The 22542-nt window shown below is 32.9% G+C and overlaps 11 protein-coding genes and 1 long non-coding RNA gene across 22 annotated transcripts; 5 read left to right on the top strand and 7 right to left on the bottom strand.

Annotated features, from left to right (window-relative positions):
- Nucleotides 1–607: 607 nt before the first annotated feature.
- LOC127066236 (zinc finger matrin-type protein 2) lies at nt 608–2736 on the bottom strand. Of its 2 annotated transcripts, none has more exons than XM_050999712.1 (5): nt 2360–2736; nt 1936–2156; nt 1790–1863; nt 1561–1706; nt 608–1416 (listed from the first exon to the last, which is right to left on the bottom strand). In XM_050999712.1, the coding sequence occupies exons 1-5, from the start codon at nt 2366–2368 to the stop codon at nt 1273–1275; spliced, it is 594 nt and encodes a 197-aa protein (XP_050855669.1). In that variant the 5' UTR covers nt 2369–2736; the 3' UTR covers nt 608–1272. The 2 variants fall into 2 exon arrangements, with proteins under 2 accessions (XP_050855669.1, XP_050855667.1); XM_050999710.1 differs by having other exon boundaries at nt 1501–1706.
- A 381-nt stretch (nt 2737–3117) lies between these two features.
- On the bottom strand, nt 3118–5077 carry LOC127066231 (electron transfer flavoprotein subunit alpha, mitochondrial). Its single transcript, XM_050999703.1, has 4 exons — nt 4900–5077; nt 4365–4694; nt 3498–3950; nt 3118–3416 (listed from the first exon to the last, which is right to left on the bottom strand). The coding sequence occupies exons 1-4, from the start codon at nt 4939–4941 to the stop codon at nt 3237–3239; spliced, it is 1005 nt and encodes a 334-aa protein (XP_050855660.1). The 5' UTR covers nt 4942–5077; the 3' UTR covers nt 3118–3236.
- Nucleotides 5078–5424: 347 nt separating this feature from the next.
- Nucleotides 5425–7210, bottom strand: LOC127066228 (protein fuzzy homolog). Its single transcript, XM_050999696.1, has 5 exons — nt 7062–7210; nt 6591–6983; nt 6315–6512; nt 5987–6186; nt 5425–5898 (listed from the first exon to the last, which is right to left on the bottom strand). The coding sequence occupies exons 1-5, from the start codon at nt 7137–7139 to the stop codon at nt 5529–5531; spliced, it is 1239 nt and encodes a 412-aa protein (XP_050855653.1). The 5' UTR covers nt 7140–7210; the 3' UTR covers nt 5425–5528.
- Nucleotides 7211–7689: 479 nt separating this feature from the next.
- On the top strand, nt 7690–9897 carry LOC127066226 (XK-related protein 6-like). 2 transcript variants are annotated; one of them, XM_050999692.1, is made up of 5 exons: nt 7751–7878; nt 7968–7995; nt 8124–8451; nt 8533–8688; nt 8759–9897. In XM_050999692.1, exons 2-5 carry the CDS (start codon nt 7975–7977, stop codon nt 9247–9249), a joined length of 996 nt encoding a protein of 331 aa, XP_050855649.1. In that variant the 5' UTR covers nt 7751–7878; nt 7968–7974; the 3' UTR covers nt 9250–9897. The 2 variants fall into 2 exon arrangements, with proteins under 2 accessions (XP_050855648.1, XP_050855649.1); XM_050999691.1 differs by having other exon boundaries at nt 7690–7995.
- LOC127066239 (dynein light chain roadblock-type 2) lies at nt 9659–12219 on the bottom strand. 2 transcript variants are annotated; one of them, XM_050999717.1, is made up of 3 exons: nt 12137–12219; nt 10238–10316; nt 9659–10156 (listed from the first exon to the last, which is right to left on the bottom strand). In XM_050999717.1, the coding sequence occupies exons 1-3, from the start codon at nt 12176–12178 to the stop codon at nt 9945–9947; spliced, it is 333 nt and encodes a 110-aa protein (XP_050855674.1). In that variant the 5' UTR covers nt 12179–12219; the 3' UTR covers nt 9659–9944. The 2 variants fall into 2 exon arrangements, with proteins under 2 accessions (XP_050855674.1, XP_050855675.1); XM_050999718.1 differs by lacking the exon at nt 12137–12219 and adding an exon at nt 10415–10759.
- LOC127066241 (uncharacterized) lies at nt 10826–11481 on the top strand. 2 transcript variants are annotated; one of them, XR_007782323.1, is made up of 3 exons: nt 10826–10959; nt 11081–11286; nt 11362–11481. It is a non-coding gene; the product is annotated as an uncharacterized LOC127066241 (long non-coding RNA). The 2 variants fall into 2 exon arrangements; XR_007782324.1 differs by having other exon boundaries at nt 11081–11148; nt 11257–11405.
- Nucleotides 11052–12265, bottom strand: LOC127066233 (NAD(P)H-hydrate epimerase). The gene is made up of 2 exons (XM_050999705.1): nt 12137–12265; nt 11052–12042 (listed from the first exon to the last, which is right to left on the bottom strand). Exon 2 carries the CDS (start codon nt 11900–11902, stop codon nt 11075–11077), a length of 828 nt encoding a protein of 275 aa, XP_050855662.1. The 5' UTR covers nt 11903–12042; nt 12137–12265; the 3' UTR covers nt 11052–11074.
- An 860-nt stretch (nt 12266–13125) lies between these two features.
- Nucleotides 13126–14690, top strand: LOC127066234 (exosome complex component RRP41). Of its 3 annotated transcripts, none has more exons than XM_050999706.1 (4): nt 13126–13233; nt 13354–13842; nt 13922–14215; nt 14307–14690. In XM_050999706.1, exons 2-4 carry the CDS (start codon nt 13669–13671, stop codon nt 14661–14663), a joined length of 825 nt encoding a protein of 274 aa, XP_050855663.1. In that variant the 5' UTR covers nt 13126–13233; nt 13354–13668; the 3' UTR covers nt 14664–14690. The 3 variants fall into 3 exon arrangements, with proteins under 3 accessions (XP_050855663.1, XP_050855664.1, XP_050855665.1); XM_050999707.1 differs by having other exon boundaries at nt 13183–13287; XM_050999708.1 differs by having other exon boundaries at nt 13204–13282.
- Nucleotides 14682–17179, bottom strand: LOC127066223 (trifunctional enzyme subunit beta, mitochondrial). 3 transcript variants are annotated; one of them, XM_050999686.1, is made up of 8 exons: nt 16978–17122; nt 16827–16923; nt 16466–16637; nt 16017–16392; nt 15735–15909; nt 15393–15673; nt 14995–15300; nt 14682–14917 (listed from the first exon to the last, which is right to left on the bottom strand). In XM_050999686.1, exons 3-8 carry the CDS (start codon nt 16495–16497, stop codon nt 14873–14875), a joined length of 1215 nt encoding a protein of 404 aa, XP_050855643.1. In that variant the 5' UTR covers nt 16498–16637; nt 16827–16923; nt 16978–17122; the 3' UTR covers nt 14682–14872. The 3 variants fall into 3 exon arrangements, with proteins under 3 accessions (XP_050855643.1, XP_050855641.1, XP_050855642.1); XM_050999684.1 differs by lacking the exon at nt 16827–16923 and having other exon boundaries at nt 16978–17179; XM_050999685.1 differs by lacking the exon at nt 16978–17122 and having other exon boundaries at nt 16722–16865.
- Nucleotides 17180–17399: 220 nt separating this feature from the next.
- Nucleotides 17400–19772, top strand: LOC127066221 (chromatin assembly factor 1 subunit B). Of its 3 annotated transcripts, none has more exons than XM_050999681.1 (7): nt 17400–17769; nt 17834–17966; nt 18104–18407; nt 18514–18777; nt 18862–19089; nt 19168–19289; nt 19368–19772. In XM_050999681.1, exons 1-7 carry the CDS (start codon nt 17629–17631, stop codon nt 19703–19705), a joined length of 1530 nt encoding a protein of 509 aa, XP_050855638.1. In that variant the 5' UTR covers nt 17400–17628; the 3' UTR covers nt 19706–19772. The 3 variants fall into 3 exon arrangements, with proteins under 3 accessions (XP_050855638.1, XP_050855639.1, XP_050855637.1); XM_050999682.1 differs by having other exon boundaries at nt 19168–19268; XM_050999680.1 differs by having other exon boundaries at nt 19168–19772.
- A 244-nt stretch (nt 19773–20016) lies between these two features.
- Nucleotides 20017–20891, top strand: LOC127066238 (50S ribosomal protein L27). Its single transcript, XM_050999716.1, has 3 exons — nt 20017–20237; nt 20332–20495; nt 20568–20891. The coding sequence occupies exons 1-3, from the start codon at nt 20156–20158 to the stop codon at nt 20769–20771; spliced, it is 450 nt and encodes a 149-aa protein (XP_050855673.1). The 5' UTR covers nt 20017–20155; the 3' UTR covers nt 20772–20891.
- Nucleotides 20892–20944: 53 nt separating this feature from the next.
- LOC127066232 (tRNA-splicing endonuclease subunit Sen34) lies at nt 20945–22518 on the bottom strand. Its single transcript, XM_050999704.1, has 5 exons — nt 22333–22518; nt 21885–22156; nt 21609–21819; nt 21319–21480; nt 20945–21195 (listed from the first exon to the last, which is right to left on the bottom strand). The coding sequence occupies exons 1-5, from the start codon at nt 22391–22393 to the stop codon at nt 20990–20992; spliced, it is 912 nt and encodes a 303-aa protein (XP_050855661.1). The 5' UTR covers nt 22394–22518; the 3' UTR covers nt 20945–20989.
- Nucleotides 22519–22542: the final 24 nt, after the last annotated feature.

A 22542-nucleotide genomic window follows, 5' to 3' on the forward strand; every position in this document is an offset into this window, starting at 1 on the left:
ATCAATGCGTTCATGCGTAATCGCAAAAAGAAAAATTGATTTCCATTAAAAAGAAAAGAAACGAGAAAAAAATGCTCGAATCTCACTCGTTCGAATCGCACACGACTCGAAATGCTATCGGGAGCATCGCGCGAAAAAAGAAGGAATGCGCCGGTGTGCGTTCGATCGATCGAATTCGGATCGCGTGATGGTGCAGCCGCTATTTTCAAAGGGATGTGAAAGAACGTTGATAAAATTTGGGACCCTTCGTAAAGTCGATAACATAAAGTGCGTACGCAACGTGCGAATCTATTTACGGGGACGATGATACGACATACGAGTAAATATATTCAGTAATCCCAGATGCTTGTTCGCGACGAACTCTGGATGGATCTTTCGGTGCACGATGCTCTTCGAAGACTAAAAAGAGCAATCGCGTGTACCTCGCTGATTGCGAGAGAGAATCTTTCTTCGCTAGCCGTTCTCTTCTCCCTCCAAATCCTGTTGCTACCTCTTTCTCTTTCCCTCCTTTGCTCCTAAAGGTCTCTCTTTTTAGCTCATATAGATGCTTATCGCCTTCGGAGGGCGATTACTAAAGAGAGAAAGGAAGAAAGAAACTCGACGCGTATATTCTTTTCATTTTTATTGTAACGCGCTTTCATTCTATGCCGTTTTTGATTTCAAACATCTCCGTTTCCTGCGTTTCCGACATTACCGATCGCCAAACGGATAGTTACGGTTAGCGAACATGGTACAATCTCAAACATAAAATTATTTCAACGTAATCATTTCGCCTCAATGTTTCTCCCAAACTTTTCCATTTCTTTCGCCTGATGAGCATAAAATTTTTTTCCTCCGAACGAAGTCGTATATTCGATAATTTTTGTCCATCTTACCTTATCTTATATGATGAAAATTGTCTATATATTATATATTGCCGATTATCATAGAAAATAAATACTTCATTTATCCATGAATCTTTTATCTAAAATTCTAAGTATACGTAGAATCCATTTCTTATACTTATGAGAAATCACAATTATTACTATAATTTTCGCCTTTTCCTTTTTTTAATCTTATCAATATCCTTGTCTCACTTTGCATACAAAATTTACTAACGATTGGATTAAAAGCTTGATGTAATTACCAAATTTCATCATGGTTACTTTGTCAAATGTTGATAAATGATTTTTCTGATAGTGCGCCATAGATAGAGGTTGCAGCGCTTCGTGATATATGAAAGATAAAGTATACTAAGACATTTTTTCACGAATGTCTATGTCAAAATCATGATCACTTTTTTTTGGAGCCAAATCCAGAAAAGCCCATAATAGCAGCCATTTCGTCCGATGGTCCAGCGTCTTCCTCGTCTACTTCGTCTAATTTCCTCTTTTTATCTTTTCTCTTTTCTTTTCTATATTCCTTTATTTTTTCTTCCTACAAATGATAAGTATCATTCTCTTAATAGGATACAATATATGGAACTAATAATTTCCCGATTAGTATAAAGTATTACTTAACGGATATTAGCATTTTTCGCTCGCTCGCACGCACGCACAAAGCAGACAGACAAATACAAACCTCTTCTTTTAATTCTTTCACTCTTTGCTCTAAATCATAATCTTTTTTCTTTTCCTCTAATTTCTTTTTATTTAAAGCAAATCTAGCCTTAACTTGTTCCAACGTTGAACGCTCTATCTTCATGGACATACCCAAATTACGCTGATCTATTAACAATTTCAGACAACGAGTTAAATGACAAAAATTATATAATCGTAATTATAACGAAATATAGCATATCAGCACTTACGTTTTGTTCCATTAATATGATCTAGGAAATTGATAGAATCCTTAACGACGCAATCGCATACGTTACAATAATAACTGCAGATATAATATTTTAATTAATGTCACGTTTGTAGATGTTAGACGAAAATATTGATCGATTTATCTCACCCTCCTGTTTGCGAAGACGGAGTATTTTTGTTAATAACAACGCTTTTTCCTAATTTCGATTCTAAATCGACCTTATAGTCTCTTTGTTTAAGTAATTCTCTTTTTACTGCTGGTTGCTTAGGGATACCTAATTCCTCTTCAGCGATTTCATCCTGGAGACGCTGAAGAGCTATTCGTTCGTACTCTTCTCTGTTCCATTTTCGTCTGTGATCGTCGGGTCTCTAAAAATAAAATAAATCTCTAAATGTATTACTTTAGAGATTATAAGTGACCAATGTTAACACCCTTCAATCATTTCTCTAGTCTGAATTTATCATCATCTAGAGATGAGAAAGAAAGTTTCACGAAACATATAGGTTAAGTAATATTTATTTTGCACGAGTTAAACTGTTCGTAAATTTGTAAAAAAAGAACAAATCCTTACCATTGACATAGTTACAGCTTTGATAAAAGAACTTAATCAATTGACGATCTTGATACTCGAACAATAAGAAAAGATCAATGCGTTCTAACGTAAATTCGGAAAGATTTTGTTTATCGTGTACCTCTCCATTCGATTGGGTCGTAAGAGTTAATACAGTAGCGCCACATACGTTTACCGGTTGCTGCCATCTATTTCGTTTATAAATTCGTTTGCACAAACCCGCGCGTTCTGTCAATCTTATTAAGGCTGGTTCGTTACCTTTCGCTCGGAGCGTGTGTGACTTTGGCGACAGGTATCGACAAAATATGAACTACAGCGCGAGCGAGAAACACTGTCGCCGCCATGGCGACATATTTATCGTATCAATCTATAAACATATATCCTTCGATAAAGTGATATCGTAGATCGAACCTTCGTCTTTAAAAGGAGGACTCGTTCGTCAAAATCGGTTAAGAGTCATGCCTGTTCTCATTATTGGCGTAAACCACTACAAGGCCAAGGGTAATGAACAGCCTTAAATGAAAGAACACGTTTATTTATGTGTTACAGAAAGCATATTTTTCGTATATTTGCTTTTATAATATATATCTTACTATAAAATATATTTCATTCTAATTCAGTAAATATAAATATAAAAAATATACATATACGAGCATTCTTTTTTTTTTTACTTTTCTTTTCTTTCCCCCACCCTATCAAAGAAAAAATTTCATAAAAATGATTGTCGGTTAAAATCATTAACTTTTGTATCGCGAATGTTGTTTTTTTTTTTTTTTTTTTTTTTTTTTTGTATTTTTTTTATGTTGATTCTTCGGTTGTATATTGCAATTCCTAATTAGCTTACGATTATCCGCTGTTAGGAAACATAATAAAATATTCATTTTAATTTTTCTGTAAACGTTGGTACAGCTTTGAACAAATCTGCAACTAATCCATAATCTGCTACTTGAAAGATTGGTGCTTCTGGGTCTTTGTTAATAGCAACAATTGTTTTTGAATCCTTCATACCAGCAAGATGCTGAATTGCTCCAGAAATACCCACTGCTATGTATAAATCCTAAAATGAAATTACAAACAAGTTAATTGGTGATACATTCAATATTATTTCAATGCATACATACATTGTCTTAATACATACCGGCGCAACAATCTTTCCAGTTTGTCCAACCTGCAGATCATTGGACACATATCCAGCATCAACGGCAGCTCTTGAAGCACCGACAGCAGCGTTGAGTTTATCAGCCAGGGAATAAAGTAATTTAAAATTCTCGCCCGACTTTAAACCTCGACCGCCCGATACAACAACTTTAGCTGACGTTAATTCTGGTCTATCGCTTTTACTAATTTCTTGCTTAATAAATTCAACTAGATTCGTTTTATAATCACCAGACGGGACTGGTTCACAAGTCGCATTACCGCCTTCCAGAGACGACGCTTCGAACGAAGTACCTCTCACTGATACAACTTTTACATTATCTTTGACTTTTATGGTTTGTATAGCATTGCCAGCATAAATTGCGCGAACGAAACTATCTGGTGCTTTTATACCAATAATATCGCTTACCGGTGAAACATCTAATTTTGCCGCAATCTAAAATATAAATTAAATAAATATTTGATATATGACTTATCATCAAAGAGAGATAATCAAAGTAACGTAACGTTTATATCAAAGATGTCAGATTTTAACTATTTTTTGCAAATTTTAACATCTTATCTTTGCAAATCCGATGGAAACCCAACAAGATTTATATATAAATATATAAAAATAAATCTAACAGATGAAATTTCGAAGCATTTTCCTAAGGAATGACGTTTAAAATAATTAGTTATAATTTTTACGAATGATATCAAATAATTTTGAACTCTAGTCATGCAAAATTAAGAATTCCAAATTTTTTTACAGCTAGTATACGACTTTAAACATCATAAGATCAGATCATCTTCTTGTTAATAATGTATTTATATAAAAAGTAACAAAACCAAGTATGTCAAATGTACTAACTCTCGGTAATAACGATTTACCAAAAGCAGTAGCACCAGCTAAAATGTGAGTGTATTTATTTTGTTCGTGCATCGCTAATATCAGTGGCGTCAATGATTCTGAAGTAAATCCTTTAAATGCTTCATTATTTGCCAAAAGTACTTTATTAATGCCGTTTGCATTACTTGCAGCCTTTGCTACGGTATCACATTTTGTTCCAGCAACTAAAACGGTAATGTCACCACCTATTTGTTTTGCTGCACTTAACACATTACATGTTATTGGTGACAATATCTCATTATTGTGTTCTGCTATAACTAACGTTGATTCAACGCGAATTGATGAATTAACCTAAAAATAAAAAATCTATAATAAAAGAGAAAAGAAAAAAATAATCTCTATATCTCGAAATAAACTTTTATTTGCTATTAAAATCATAATAAATACTTATATTAAATGACAAGGCATACACGGTACACACACACACACAATGCCATTTTGAGAAACAATCATGAACGTTTTGGTTCACACATCTTCAATAAATTTTCGTACTTACTCTTTTAGCATTACGTAGTAATCTGAACGATGCAGCAAACATTTTTATATATACTCAATATTTTTGTATCGTGTAATAAACTTTACTATTCTAATAACTTTTTCCTTGTTTTCTTTGTTATATTAGCTGATAATTTTCTTAATTTCTATTTGCAAGGTCAAATTGTATAATGATACATTGGTTGTGCATTTTGGTTGCGCTGGGTGGAGCCACGAGCTATCGTAGGATTTTTTCTGACTTTTTCAGAAATCTAAATCGTTCCACCAATCTATGGCTAGTATACGAGCGACGATCACGCCTCGGACGGAAAGCCAATTTCCTTTTAACACTACTAATTTATTGGTAATCACAAAAGCGTGATTCCCTACTTTGCTTAGATGGGGAGAATGTGTATACACGTACAAATTATGCGAGTATACACGTACAAGTATGTGAGTATACGTATTTTAATATAACTCTACGAACTCTTTGAACGAATAATTTATACAAAATTCTTAAATCAATAACTGTAATGCATAATATTAATCCTTTTTCCTTTTTTTTATTTTTAGGCACCATCTTCTATATGGATGATACAGTAACACATTTTATTTGCTTAGAAGAATAATTTTTTTTATTTTCCTTTCAGTTTACCAACAAACTTGCTTATCAATTAATAACATTTTCAAGATCTTTTCGGTGATCAATCTCATTGTATGAGTAGGTACAATAGATGTATATAACACGCAGAGTATGTAATCTCCCTCTTTCAAAGCATGACATTTATGATATTCCGAGCATAGGTACGTTTCCTTTGCGCCCACAAATTTCCATTTACTTCCCATATCCATTTCTATGGCATTTTCTTCCAATTCGGACGAAAGCATAAATGTTTCTATTGCCTGATGATAAAAAGTTCTTAAAACATCTAATCTATGTGTTCCTGTTATTCGATTTTTTGTGCTTTGTGCATTTCTACCAAGTACAAATTTTTCTATCTTATAGTTTGCTAACAAGAATCTAAAAAAATAATTTCTTACATTTCCTATGTTAAACAGAATTTAACAAAGAAACATTGTATATTTTGTGATAAATAAATTTATATTACCCCAATGCATTAATATCCAAAGAGATTGCAGTGGGTATATTTCTAGGATAACACTGCTCGGAATTACGTAAAATATCCATACTAGTTTTCCAGCATTGCACAACATATCTTTCAATCTCTGATAACTCTGGATTAGGTCCGCATAGAGCCACCACCTCTACATGATTTATTAATGTAATAGATACTAATCTAAAAGCTATCTAAAAAAAAGTAGACTCTATTATAATAAACGGGCGTTTTTACGTACTTGTGTATTTCAAATAGTTTTGAGATATAAAATATAATACAAATTATTTCTTCTAAATCTCGAATATGATATAATACTTACGTCGGGACTCTTGTAAGGTAAAAAGATTGGTAAATCGCGTGCTGTGTAGTTGGTTTCAGTTGCTATTGTCATTATTAATAATTTCCGTTCTATAGGATCCAAGGACCACCATCCATCGGTTCCTACTGCTAAACAACCATGTACCAAAATGCATCCGTACATTGAATCTAAACATTCCATGTATCCCTCTAAACAAGTCTTTAAAAAGCTTTATAAAGTATATATAAGTCATCTATTGATATGCAATGCATTTAAGATACATAATTAATTCTATACCTGCAGCAGATGGTTCTCATGTAAAATTATACACTCTGTCATATTAACTATATCTGTCTTGGTACAAATTCGATCTCCGATATCTAAACATTCTAAGAGTCTATCTATAATTGGATTACATGCACGTAAATCTTTTTTTAAGCGCTCTATATTCTTTGTATTTTTAATTTCATCAATACCAACAAATAAGATCATTGCACCAAAGGCAACATCAAGAAATTTATTTAAAGTATATTTTGTTGCACCATTAGCAATAATTATTAATATAATACTTTGTTCATATTCTTTCCAAACTATAGCTGTATCTGGTAGATCCGTATTTAACAGTTTCATATTTTGTGTTTTAAGAAACATGTGGACGCCATTTAGAGATGCCATTTTAGAAAAAGTTATCTACAAATATATAAAGAAATTAGAAACTAAACTGACGTAACAAACAATAGCTATACCATATAAAACATAGGGACAAACCATTTCTTTATCTCCCTTTTGACGAGAAAACAATGGAATTCCTCCTGATGATGTTAAACACATTACTTGTGCTGCCATAATTCTCTACTTTTCGATACCTCTTCAATTATTTCTATTTGTTGTTAAATTAAAATTAAACTTAACCAAATATCGTATGTTGTTTAACTGCGTGTAAAGGATTCGATATTACTTTCTTTGTTCATAAGAAACAAGATGTTTCATATAAAAACAGTGTAGTAGTCATGTGTGTATACACACACACACACGCACACACACGCGCACGCACGCACGCGCGCACAACGATACGTTAAATCTTCCGTTTATAAGCAAAATATCATCAAATTTGTAATAAACGTTTTACGTTACTTCGTATACAGTTTGGTTGCGTCTCAAGAGATTTCATCTGTGGTTGTTCGAACATGAATGTTACATCAAGAATGAGATAATAAGAGAGAGAGAAAAAAAAGAGAAAGGAAATATATAAACAATGTATAAAGAATATATATATGAAGTATCTCTTCAAATTTAAATTACACAGAAATGAGACTTACTTATAATGCGTATTCTCTTGCGATTTGATATCTACTTGTGTAAAAATTAGCGTTTGAGGTTATTTAGTCGTTATAAAATGATGGAAGAAAGAAATAATAAAAGATATACCATATACATTGGTGGTATTTTTCCAGCTCCAAAATTTGATTTAGACGTCGTAGACGTTCCCCCAAGACAACCATACGTATCCGATTTAGACGTAGTTTTCCTTATTGCTTCAATTATAATGCACTTAATTGACATGGCATTTGATATCAACATCGCGGTAAGATATCTACTGGCAAATAAAGTAATATATTTTATTTGGACTCTTTTCTTCCTACTTATTCCATCTTTTATAAATGTAATTATTAGTAGAAGAATGCAACATCAAGACGAAGAGGTAAATAGAACCATTGAATCTATACTACGTCTTGTTCTTTTACAAAAAAACATGTCCAGCTTATAAAACATTTTTATGATCTATAAAAATTGCTCGCTCGTGTTATTCATTTATATCTTGTATCGTAGATAGATTCAGATCTGGCACAATTAGAAAATCATAAAACTTGCGGACAAGCAATAATTAAGAAGAAAATATGTTGTATCTTGGCCGTGGCTTTCCAATTAGCACCTGTGATACGTTATTATGATACTTTGATTTATGCTTTGAAGGCACGTAACTGTGAGAAAGTAGGAGATCGCAATGGCCAAAAACGATATTATTTTAAAATGCTGAAGGAAGATCAAGACGTCGCGCTACTAAGAATATTTGAATGCTTTCTAGAAGCAGCACCTCAACAAGTTCTGCAATTAACTATTTTACTGAAGCATTATGACAGTGATATAAATTTCGAATGTATTTATCCTTTTCAATTATTTTTAATTGAATAAGATGCTCTATAGTATATGTACAAATCCTGTCCTTTTTCTTTTCTAGTTATACATCAAGTTGGCAGTATTATTACTTCTTTACTCAGTATGGGTTGGGCAATGGCAAGTTATAATCGTAGCATTCGATTGGCCCAACATGATAAGGAAATAATGAACATTCGAGGTAGCATATGTCAATTTTTATGGCACTTCCTTGTAACAGGTATGTTTAACATGGAATAAGTTGTAGTAATGCGGAAAATATCATTTCTTAGGTAATCATTTGATTACAGTTTCAAGAATATTAATGGTTAGTTTAATTGCCAGTATATGGCCATTATACACTGCTCTTGCTTGTGTCTGTCATTGGATTGCCATGACAATTTGGATCTTGATCGATTCTCATGGTATATTACAGTTTTGTCGTAAGAATAATCGTGCGCCTCATCTGACACCAACGATAACAGAACGAGTTTATTCCGTGCTTCTTGCATTGGTTATAGGTCTAGTCCATATATTTGTATATTTAAATGTTATAGATAGTAATACTCTTTTAAAACATGTATTTTTTTACGGCCTTTGCTTTTTTGAAAATATTATTGCTAATCTTCTTTGGATGTTCAATTTGTCTATAGAAGCAAAAAATTCTTGGTACTTTCCCGTATACATTGTCCCTTGTACAGTGCCTTTCTTCTTAGGTATCACTGCCATGACTCTATATTATACACTTTATCATCCAGTTAGAAAGAGTCAACTACAATTGAGCTTAAGGAATGAAGATTGATCTTTATGATAATGTACAAGAGATAATATTTAGGTAGATAACTAACACATTTACATTATCATATCTCATTGCACATATAACATTCCATACTAATTTATTAATTTTTATACGAATTTTACACTATTTAGACATAAGAAAAGAAAATAAGATGTATCAATAACCTATTGTAAGTAATTTATAAGCAGTACAAGAAGAATTAAAATAAATTGTATATATAAACAGAATCAGATCAGAAAAATCAACATATTGTCGATTAATATTTAACAAAATAGATATTCTCTACATGTAGGATATTTATAATTAAATAGCATTAACAAGTAATATCTTGCATAAAAGTTAAACTAATCTTTCAAATATAGTTATATATAATATTTCACCAATGCTAAAGGGTTATTTTCCTTATTTATACTTTTTTTTTTTTTTTTATTAATTTTATTTATGTTTTAAGGATACACGTGAAATTGTGTGAGCGTGTGTGTGTGTGTGTGCGCGCACGCACACACACACACACACACATATTCATTTATACTTTTATTTTATAACAATCTAATTAATTGATAAGTTAATATAACGATCAATTTCTCAATGATAAAATGATTAAGTGGAATGTATTAAATAAAAAATAAAGCAATAGTCACAAACATAAAATTCAAATTTTGTGAAGGTTTACAATGCATAATTCCTTTTTGCAAATATCAATCCACTGGATTTTGAACTACAATGAGTATGAATTCTTTGTCTGGAGCAACCATTATTTCGTGTTTTTTGCTACGAATACGTAAGAAAGTCAAATCATTCGTTGGATCCAAATCACGAACTACAGAGCGTGCTTTGTCTGACAGCTGACTGATCAGGCCGGCGTACTGCACTGTCGTTGTATTATCCAATGTGGATTTAATAGGAATTCCTATTATAATATACATTTTGAATATGAGATCATTTATATGACAATAAGAACATTTAACGTAATGCTATTACAAATACGAACCTTCCGCATTTACTACGATAGTTCCAACAACGCCCTTGTGAGATTGTATACGTTTCATGGTTTCCTCGACTTCTTGTGCCTTAAGCAACAAATCGATATTTACATTTGTTTACACACATTTATGATAAGATTATATTATTATTATTATTCTTTACTTATGCGAAATTATCAAATTACCATGTTGTAAATTTAGAATATTCTTTCTGGCATAACACAACGATTATAAAATTACTAAACGAGCATGTCTTTCAGATAGGAGACGAATATAATTCAGTATAGTAATCGATATAATTGATCGCAACTGACGACAACTAATCTGACCCCGAAAATTCCTTATCACACGTAATAGGTTTATCCAACACATGGAACATTAAACAGACGATACTTAGATTTGAAACTAAATTTACCATGGTTTCATATAGCGGCATATTCAAATCTGTTAGATCTATGGAAAGTAAACTACGTATAACGATAAGCTTGATGTCTGGACAATCGAATTTGTACAACAAACGATTATATCACGTTGCTGCGTTTTTGAAGAAAATATATTATTATTTTGATACGCCATTTTATAATATTAATTTATAACGTATATATATGTACGTACATATATTTCCATACACGCGCGCAGCGCGCACACGGTTGGGAGGGGGAGTAACAATTCGCGAACGTAACGCGATCCATTTCTATTTGGCTTTGGAAATAAATCAAAGATAGATTAGGTAACGTTAGTTGGCATAATCGTTACACTAGTACAACTAGTCACATTTGAACAATTTGAAAAGGAACACTTAACCTATGTAAAACACATCACAACATTACAAACATATTTTATTATTACAGAGATACGATTAAATCCGTCCCTGGATACATTGGTAAATTAAGATTATAAGCTGATGCTAGCTTTTTAGGTACAAATCTGCCTCCTAGATAATGAAACTTTCCTTTAAATTTTAACGCGCACATCTTTGGCGCTGTTAAGGATATCAACATTTCTGGACATATATCATCTTTTACAGATGGACCATTTTCGACGTCCCATCCTGAAGGTATGTCTATGCTACATATAGGAATAGATGCGGTTTTCAATATCCTCATGATAGGAACAAAAGTATCCCTTACAGGAGGTTTAAAACTAAATCCAAACACAGCATCCACTATGACTCTGAATCCATTTAAAAGCTCAACAGCATCTTTATCTTTTATAAATCCACTTTCTAAAATAGTTATATCATTTTCTTTACATTGATGCAAAAGATTTTTATACAATTGATTGTCGGTTTCTTTCGGATAATAAATCTCAGGAGAATAACCAAAATGTTTCAAATGTCTTGCACATACTAAACCATCGCCACCATTATTTCCTGGTCCGCAGCAAACCAGAATTCTATTTGAAAAATTATCTAACAAAGGATATGACTTTGCTATTGCTATGGCACAACTTTGACCAGCTAATTCCATCAATTGGTCCACGCTAAATTTATATTTTTCAAACAGATCTTTATCAACGTTGATTGCTTCCGATTGACTTAGGTATTTTACCATTTTGTTATGCTTTAATCGCTTTATCGTTAAACAAATTTTTATATCACTTAAAACAGGTACCACACGTCCGGTCCATAAATTATTTCGACAAATCGTACCTTTCAAAATTAGCGATAACATTTAAAGGCTGGGGTTTTTCAACTTTAAGCATTATCCTTTTTATCGCGTACGTGTGTAGCCCTGCATTCTTATAACCATATCGTCAATTGGTCGAGATCGCTTATAGGGATCATATTTGTAAAACGGAACGGACTATGTCTCTAGGGATGCGAACCAAATACATTATCAAATAATTTTAATGTAATAAATACTTTATTCCAGCTTACGTAAGGGAAATCTAAAATTAATTCTTACCGAATGGAACGGAAAAATGTTCCCAGACTTCCGGCGACACATGCGCCGTCCATTGACTATGCCGGTGTTACGTTTCACGAGGCACGGGCCACGGGAAAATAAATTCCCTTCGAAGAATTTCTGCTACGTCAGATTAACGTGCTCTTTTGGCCTTCACCTGCTATATGCAGTTCTATGCACCCAAAGATATGCCAGACGGCGTACGTAGCTCGATCAAATGACACTTACCTTTAGCTTCGGCGAATGGAATGCTGCGATTTACCTCCGTTTCGGTGATGAGGATTGGCTGACGGGGACCCGACGCTGGAATCCACTTCTTTTATTGGTGGATTGAATATATTCACCGCCGGATAGGTCGATTCCCTTGACTTCGGCTCGATTGGCTCGGTCTCAGAAGAGCATAGAATTGATTGCCGATAAGATCGTACAAAGAGCTTGTCGTCTGTGCCGCGGAGAACGAATTCCTCGATCGCGTTTAAGCAATTTGTAAATAAAAGTTAAATTGAGATTCGTCTCAATTGGAAGAGCGAGTCGCTTCCATAGACACAACCGGGATTATTAACTTGGACTGTCATAACAATGCCCAATTTATTCAAAAAGATAACAATAACGAATAGATACAAGAATGTTGACCGATTCGAGACAATAACAATAATTAAAGAACGAATAAAAATGAATAATAACTGAGAATAACCGTAACAAATATTGAGTCAAATAAATCGTAAACAATAACTTGACGATTAGTACAGCGAAAAATCTAACTAATGATCTGAGCAAAATAAACGTAAGAATTAATACAGCGAAATGTTCTAAGCAACAACAATCGTAGTGATCGACGCAGCGAAGAATCTAAGATAAGAATCGTCGAGACGGCGTGTGCGGCTGGTTAAATACGGAATGCTGCCCAATCAGCGAGAGGTGATTTGTCGCAGCGTCGTCATTGGCTCGTCGCAGCTCTAACTGGCGGCGGAGATGTCCAATGGCAGCTGCGGGCGTTTGGGATGTCGCGTGCTGGTGGGGATGAGGCTTTGTGGATTCATCACACGTATCTCACATCTTTGTTGGCATCCGTCGTTCCCTCGCTTCTCATTGTTTAGGTACGTTTTTCTTCGTACACTGATGGGAGCTTTGTTTATTTTATGATTGGTAGGGTAGGTTCCCATTTCTTTTGTACAAAGGTGTTATCGCTTATCTATGGTTACATGATTCTATTTTAGGGTCAGCGTAGGATGTAACACCGGTAGTTGCGACGTCGTTACGTACTTAAATTTTTCGATCTACGATGTCAATCGGCACCGGTGTCAATCGAATCATCAAAAATGTTAAATTTTGAATAGATTTCGATCGATCGGAAAAAATTGTATTACTTCGAAGAGAATAAAGATTTGCCATTTATAAAGATCATAGAAGTGATCTACAAGAATAGATATTGCATGCGAGAAAAAGAATCGATACTTCGTTCTGACGCATTGAATTGTATAGGTTAAAAATATTTTCAGTAGGATCATTAAGAGAAAATAATATAGATTAAGATGATAGAAGAAGATATCGAAGCGGATCAAGGTGATTTGCGTGTCGATGGGAGACGTCCATTGGAATTGAGACGAATTCACGTAAGAATGGGTGTTTTTGGCCAAGCTGATGGAAGTGCTTATCTAGAACATGGTAAAACAAAGATTTTGGCGGCGGTGTACGGACCACATCAGGTTTTTAATAATCTTAATTGTTAGTGTACTTATATAATGAATCGTATAATAGGTTTAACTCTTTAAAAATTATTTACAGCCCAAAGGAACAAGTAGAAGCAAACTTACCAAAGCTATCGTAAATTGTCAGTACAGTATTGCAGTGTTTAGTTTTACATCGGGCGAACGTAAACGTAAACCAAGAGGTGACCGTAAATCACAGGAAAGATCTCTTGAATTGCGTCGTGCAATGGAGGCAATAATACACTTGGAATTACATCCACGCTCGCAGATTGATATTTTCGTAGAAGTATTACAAGTCGACGGAAGCGATTACTGTGCATCCGTTAATGCAGCTACCTTGGCTCTGATCGACGCTGGAATACCTATAAAGGTATGTTGGCGTTACTGGAATAGGTCATTATACGTATCTCGTATGTATTGTTATATTTTTTGTTTCTTTTTTGCTCCCATCTTATCTTTAGAATTATGCGATTGGATGTACAATAACATTAGTAAATTCTTCCTATACGGATGGAGGAGAGGAAGGAGGTGTCGGCTCGGGTGTATTGGATGCAAATTTTATAGAAGAATGCGCTCCTGGTGTAACTTTATCTATTGTTGCATTACCTGAAACAAATAAGGATAATGTGGCAAAAAATTCTGGATTGATAGTTGTCGCGCAAGGAGCAGGTCAAAGGTTACATTTGTCGCTTTTGGAATCGTTAAAACAGCGCGCTTTGCTTGGATGTCAAGACATAAAAACCATCTTGGATCGTGCCGTACGTCATTATTTGACCATACATTCACTTCCATCATTATGTAACGTTACGTTGGATTAAAGTAAAAAAAATACTCTGTCTTTCTAACATGCTACTTTATTTTATAATAAAATATATTATAAAAAAGTTTTTTACGAGAAACATCTACAAATATACTAAAAAAAAATATTAATAGATAACTTAATATACAAATTCGTTTCTGTACAATGTTCGTATTAACATCGATTTTTTTCTTGGTAATTCCATTTATTTAGCATGGTTTGTTTTTATCAAATTTTAGCATCAGGATACCTCTCCAAAATCATACCCACTCCCTAGAACAATATACATACACAATTCGACAATTTGTACGAACGAAGGAGAATTTACTTAATTTATTATTTGAATTCACCTGTCCGCCGGCAGCACATGCTGCAATTAGCCCAAACTGTTGATCTTCTTTGATAAGCCTGTTGGCAGTATGAGTGACTAAACGGATTCCTGTGGCAGCAAACGGATGACCAATCGAAAGAGATCCGCCCCATGAATTCCACTTTTGAAGTTCTGGAACGCCTACTTTTTCACTTTTTTTTAAATAACGTTGCGCGAACCAATCGGAATCCAAAGCTTTCAGATTGGCTAATATTTGCGCGGCGAAAGCTTCGTGTACTTCCCATACGCCGACATCCTTTATGCTTAACTTTGATCTTTCTAATACCTGTAATTTCACATATGTTATATGTTTACACATTAGGTAAACTTAATAAGTTTATTATGTTGCGCGCATGCTGCATGCATTATCCTATATACCTTGGGAATAGCATATGCGGGACCTAAAAGTAATTGATCAACTGGATCCTGAGATACGTAAGTAAAGTTTCGTAAATATGCTTTCGGCTTGAGACCCAATAAACGAGCTTTTTCCTCTGTCGTTATCAAAGCCGCTGACGCGCCATCAGTTAAAAATGATGCATTGGCTGCAGTAACAGTCCCATACGGTTTGACAAATGCTGGTTTCAATTTAGCCAACTGTTCTGGCGTTGAAACACGTATTCCGTTATCTTTATTTACTACTTCTTCTATACCTGGAACTATACACTTAATGTTATAGCAATATCAAAACGACAATTTTTTTATTTCTCCTACACATACCTTTAATAGGCACTACATCGGAAAAATATCCCAGCGATTGTGCTTGCGCAGCTAACTTGTGGGATCTTAACGCGTACTCGTCTTCTTCCTTTCGTGTTATTGCGAATGCTGCTGCTAAACGGTCTCCGCTATGTCCCATTGTTTCACCGCTAGAAAATTCTGCCACAGCTGGCAACTAAAGATAAATTTGTCTTTTTTTTTTTCTTTTTTTTTTTTTCTTTTTTAAAGATTTCAATGTATGATATAGAGAGAATATAAAAAAAAGAGGTAATTTTAACTAACATCCGGTACAAAATGTGATGGCCTAATGGACCCTAAAAGAGATAATTTTTGTGCAAGAGTCTTTGCTTTATTGGCTTGCAACATTAAGCTTCTCATAGGACGACTATGTCTTATAGGTATATCTGACATGAATTCAACTCCTCCGGCCACAATGACATCGTAGGTACCACAAGCGATTAAACCCATAGCAGTGGTTATGGCTTGATTACTGCTGATACAAGCCATTGTAATCGTATGTGCCGGTGTATGTTCACTGTAACCTGCGCCTAAAGCTGCTTCACGGCCGATATTTGATGTTTTTATTTCCTGCATTACAGTACCATAACAAATATACTCTACGGCTTCATTAGGAAAACCTATTTTTCTTCTCAAGCTCCTAGAATAAAAAGAAAATTAAATAAGGAATAAAAGTTATAATTTTCATTGGTAAATAAAAAAAAAAAAATTACAATAAAGAATGTCTAGCAAGATCGTATGACATGAGATTTTTGTATTGCGTTCCAGATTGAAGGAAAGGTGTACGCACGCCATCTACAAACACTATGTTTTTTGAAGTTTGGTCATACTTTGTCGCATAATTTTTATTTATTTGGACTCCCCAAGGCCTCGGGCAGATAACACCTGTAGCATACATAAGAGTTAATAACCTTAAAGAATTAATCAGATAAATTTTCATCATAATTTTGAACGATACTGATTTTGTACTTGATGTCTGTTCTTGATCATAAGAGTGGAAATTATCTTATCCAAAGTAATTATATTTATTTGAACGTTTAAAATTACACACACGCATATGCATGCATTACATACATATACTCTAAGATTCACGTTGAACTTTGAGCTTTATTGCAGCCAGGAGAAGTTATTCAATTCCAGGAACTTTTCACTTTGTCAAATAGTTTGCTTTCTTAAAAAATTAACTGATTGAAGATAATTAAAGAAATAAGATAAAGTAACGTACCATAAACCTTAAATCCTTGTTCTATTTTTGAAACTGCCTTTATAAAGGGAAGCATTTTATATTACAAATTATAGCTCTCTTCTTAAACAAAAATCGAATCACGCAACAATACGTGTAATGCGTATCAAATTGTATTACGTTCACGCAAATATCGACTGGAACTAATTGAAATCACTTGTGCTGCCGTTTTAGCACTATTGGACAAAATATTGAACTGTATTGTCGAATGTACTGTAAGTATGTAAATGGTGTGCAAATGTTGCTATGCGAATGAACCTAGTCGACGAAATAAGAATTTTAATCTATCTTATTAAAAGAGGTCGATTGTAACGCTTCAAACGATAAGTTTTGTAGTTTCCTATCATTACTGATATTTATTGATAAAAATATATCAAATAAATAAAAAAATTAATTCAACGAATATACTAGGAAAATTTCCATTTTGTGGGTGAAACGGTAGGCATTGGTAGCACTGGTTTGTATATAATCTTCTAGTGTTTTTACTTGTGAAATATTTACATCGTCTATCTTCTATGAAATATACTCCGCGCTTTCGATTTGGCGGTATAATGCGGTTAGCATTACAAAGCTCAGAATTTCTTTTGGTTTAGAATTTTTGAAGAAGTAACATTCGTTACTTACATTGAAGAGATGAAGTGTACTACACCAGAAATTTCTTGGCACAATCGAGATCCGGTTTTGAGTATCGACATACAGAATAAATCCTGTGAAACATCTGTGAATGAAGACTTTTGGCGTCTAGCTACTGGAGGAGCGGATTCTCATGTTTTGGTAAAATTATTTAAATAAGTTAGATTAAAATGATCGTAATAATTACAATGAAATTCATATTCAGATTTGGCATCTTTTGACTTGTGAGAATAGTGCAACAATAATAAAATGTGTAGCAGACTTGGAACGACATCAAAAAGCAGTAAATGTTGTCAGATTTTCACCATCTAAAGAAATTCTTGCTTCAGCAGACGATGGTATTTGGTTTCTTTAAAATAGTATATTGTATATTTTTACTTATATATTTTGTTGTATATTATTACTCATTATACTTTGAAACATAATATATATATATGACTTTTGTACACACACACACACACACACATGTATATAGAATCTGTCATCATCTTATGGAAGCAGAAGGAGGAATGTGACTTCTTTATCTCTCCTGAAGACAATGAGAATAAAGAACAGTGGTGTTCATGGAAAGTTCTAAAAGGCCATTTAGAAGATGTTTATGATATTTGTTGGTCGCCAGATTCTACTTCTATAATATCTGGTTCTGTAGATAATACAGCAATTCTATGGGATATCCATAAAGGTCGTAGCAATGGTATATTATCCGATTCAAAAGGATTTGTGCAAGGTGTTAGCTGGGATCCTTGTAACCAATATATATGTACAATAAGCAGCGATAGGTATCTATAAACCTTATAAATATATTTTAATAGTTAGTCAGTTTGTCATCATATTACATTAAGGTTACCATTCTTTCATAATAATTATAAATTTTATTAACTTTAGGCAGTGTAGATTAGTTGATATCTCTACAAAAAAGACAGTACAGCGTGTTCACAAGTCTAATATTCCTACACCAGTTGATTATCCTTTGCGAGGCAAAACAGTTCGTTTATTCTATGACGATACATTTAAGTCATTCTTCAGAAGACTAACTTTTTCTATAGATGGAATATTAATTATTGTTCCATCTGGTATAATAGAGCCACAAGATACTATAGAAAAGACATCAAATGCAACAATTGTTTTCTCTAGGCATAATTTGAAAGAGTTAGTATTCAAATACATAGTGATGTTGTATCCCATGTAATTTATATATAACATTACTATAATAATATTTGTATTTATCTTTAGGCCAATAATGATTTTGCCTTCCTTGGATGAATGTACAATAGCAATTCGATGTTGTCCTGTTTATTTTGAACTTAGAAAAGATGGACCCATTCCTACGATAGCATTACCTTATAGAATAATATTTGCTGTTGCAACACAACATTCAATATTGATTTATGATACTCAACAAATTTCTCCAATTGCTGTGATATCAAATATTCATTATACCAGATTAACCGACATTGCATGGTTTGTAAAAGATATTCGTATATTTTATAATGCGATTGTTGTATAAATACTACAAATATATCCAATCTTTCTTTGCAGGTCTAGTAATGGCCATATCTTAGTGGTATCTTCTACAGATGGTTATTGCTCGATAATACATTTTTCAGAGAACGAACTAGGCCATGTGTATAATGGGAAAGGTGAAACTTCATTTCCAAATAGTAATAATAACGAAAGAATTGCCCCGAATACAAGCTCTGCGATTGAAACGAAAGATAATACTTTACTTCTTGATATAGATACGAATGCAATGGATGTTGATGTAACAAAAAATAGAAAAATAACAACCCAAAGTATAGATGATCAATGTGAAAAATATCATGAAAATAATGACATAATCAAACAAAGTAATTATAATTTATCAGAGGGCAATTTGTCTAAATATGGGAATAAAAGTGACGAGACGATAGAAGAAACTGAAGATATTAAATTAGTTTATAATGAAGAAAGCGATAATGATACAAAATCAATTAAAAAGAATACGTCCCATAAAATGACGACATCCTCGATAATATCTAAAAAGACACCACGAAGGGTGAAATTGATTACTCTTTCCAGTTCTAAAAGAAAAAAATAACTAACGTCATTAACTCATTTATTTTACCAAGTTATTATGTAAATAAACTACTATTTCTATGAAATAACTGTATAATATTTCTATTATCTTTCTAACACTTTTTTATAATTATTAGCAAAATATATAAGTACTGTTTTTCTTAAACTTGATTCCTATTATTCCCCATCAGTACATATTTTATTATTAATTTTTGTTTCATTTCGTACAATCAATCGATAGCTAATCATTATGTGGACTTTTACCGAGATTTTTTTCGATCGAAGTTGTTCCTCTTAATATATCGGGTAAATATACTTACTCCGATATCGCGTTGTCATGACGTCATTGTATCGTAGCACTCGTGTCAACGATGTTCATTTTTCTCCTGTGATAAACCGTAACTTATATATGTCGATAAATGAAAATTAGTTGGTAAAGAATTATTTAAAATATAGTTAGATAACTTTTAAAATGGCATTTCTTCCCAATATAATTTCATCCACCATACAAAATGTTAACAAAATTTTGTTAAATTCAACCACCATTGATCGGAGTAAGTAAAATTTTTGAGGTTATGTTTACTTTTATTTCCAAAAGTTTTATTTATTTTTCTTTTTTTCTCTCTCTCTTTTTTATTTTTTTAACAGCATGCATTAGATACGCATCAAAGAAAAGTAGCAGCAGTACGAGAAATAAACCTATTAAAACAAGACCGAAGCACAGAGGTATCCGTGTATATGACGGTTTTTTTGTACAAGCAGGAACAATACTTGCCACTCAATTGACACCTAGATTTCATCCTGGTCTAAATGTAAATTAAATATACTTCATAAATATTTCTTTTTAATGAATATTATACGATTATATTTATTATGTACTTTAGGTTGGTTGGGGAAAGAATGGAACATTGTTTGCTATGGAGGCAGGAAAGGTGATGATAACTTGTGAAAAGGTCAATCTTAATTGGGATCATAATTGGGTGATAAAATATTATGCAGGTCGGGAAGGACAAACTATCTATAAGAAACATTTCAACGTAATACCAATGCCTCAACACAATCGTTTCAAACTGATCAATGCCATTTAGATTAAGGAATTTTATTAAGTGATTCAGATAGAAGAAAATATATTTTAATGTAGACATATAAACAATACGTAATTATGTAATATTTTTGACCGTTTAAAAATAAAAATCCTTGATAACAGATTTGTAATGAGATAATAGCGGGGGGGGGGGGGGGGAGAGAGAAATTTACTCAATACAATTAGACGAGTATTAATTACGAAAATTGTTTACAATCGTTCCTATCTGTTTTCAAGTCCACTGTTTTCAGCCCATTGAAATGATTGATATTTTACACTTTTACCATCTTCAGAGAATGTGGCTAATATTTGGGTTTTTCTAACATGACTTGCAATACGACATTGTCCAATAAGCTCTGTGATAGGTATTTCCTCGTTTCTGTTTTTACACTGAATTATAAATTGAGAATGAAACATAATCGGGTCGCCTGTAAAAATATGAATTTATATGTATAATTACATGCACACAAAGTTTCTTTTGATGGTACCAATAAGAGAACAGGCTAATAAATGTTGTAATTTAGTGACGTTATATATGTACATATAGGTACCTGGATATACTAGAAAGTCGCCACCAAATTTTTCTCCATTTGTTATATAATATCCCCGTTCCCAAAGGTCTTTAAATGTCTCATATCGAAGTTTTTCTTGTAGGGTATTTGGATATTTCCATTGAACTACTTCGAAGTCACTCCAATTCCACCATGGATATTCTAATAAACAAAATGATAAAAAATATATATTATGCATTAAGATATGTGAAACATTTCATTCTGATAGATGTTCTTTAGCATAAAAAATATGACACGTTGTCAATACCATTTGTACCATATCTTATTACCCGTATGTGTTTGTACAAGTGCTTCACTTTTTTCTAATTTAGGCAATTTTGACATTTGTTCATCAAAGAGATCTTTAGTATTTACTTCTATATTCCTTAAAGCTTCTTGTAAATCTTTATCTAAAGGTTTTCGCATTTTCCTTTTATTTGTTTCTATCCCTAATATTTTTCGTCTTTTTCCTTCTACAATTTTATCCATCATTGCTACAACCTAGAATAATTTTATTATTGCAACGTAAAGATTCATTAAATTGTATAGTTCAGGCATGCAAATACCTGTTTTTCTTTTTCTTTTTTCAAGCATCTTTCCTGTTCCATAAACAATATCTGTCTATATTTGTCAAAAGTTTCTTTTAACGATTCGTTAGGAGGGTATTGTAAATGCAAATATTTAACAACACGAGCAATTTTTTTTTCTAATAAAAGGGAAACTTCTTCTGGCAACAAAAGCAACGGAAGGCCTGAAAGTACTTCTTGTCTGGGATATTTTGGAAGACATCCCACTAATTCTCCAGTTATTCTATGATCTTTCCGCAGTGTTAGCCAATCTTACAGAATAGATAATAAAAAAAGAATTATAATGACCTTTTATAAAAAAGCTTTTTCACTATTTTTTATTGATTATGTATCACATAAAGAAATGACATCGTAGAATTACATTTTTTTACATAATCGTGATATAACCAAACATCATAACACGGAAATAATTAAAAAAAGATTTTACCGTTCGCGTTCCATATAAAAACATTACTTTTTGAAAATATCAAATTAATCATATCTGACATATTGAATTTTTCTAATATTAAATATTTTTCTACTTAATCTTTCACAATCAATTATCTTTGTAACGTCCACAAGAAACGAAGATACATTAGAATGAAGTTGGCAGTAATCCGGGTTGGCATCAGTAACAACCATTAATAATGGTTGCCAC

This window comes from Vespula vulgaris, chromosome 9, assembly GCF_905475345.1.
Source record: "Vespula vulgaris chromosome 9, iyVesVulg1.1, whole genome shotgun sequence".
NCBI lineage: Eukaryota > Metazoa > Arthropoda > Insecta > Hymenoptera > Vespidae > Vespula > Vespula vulgaris.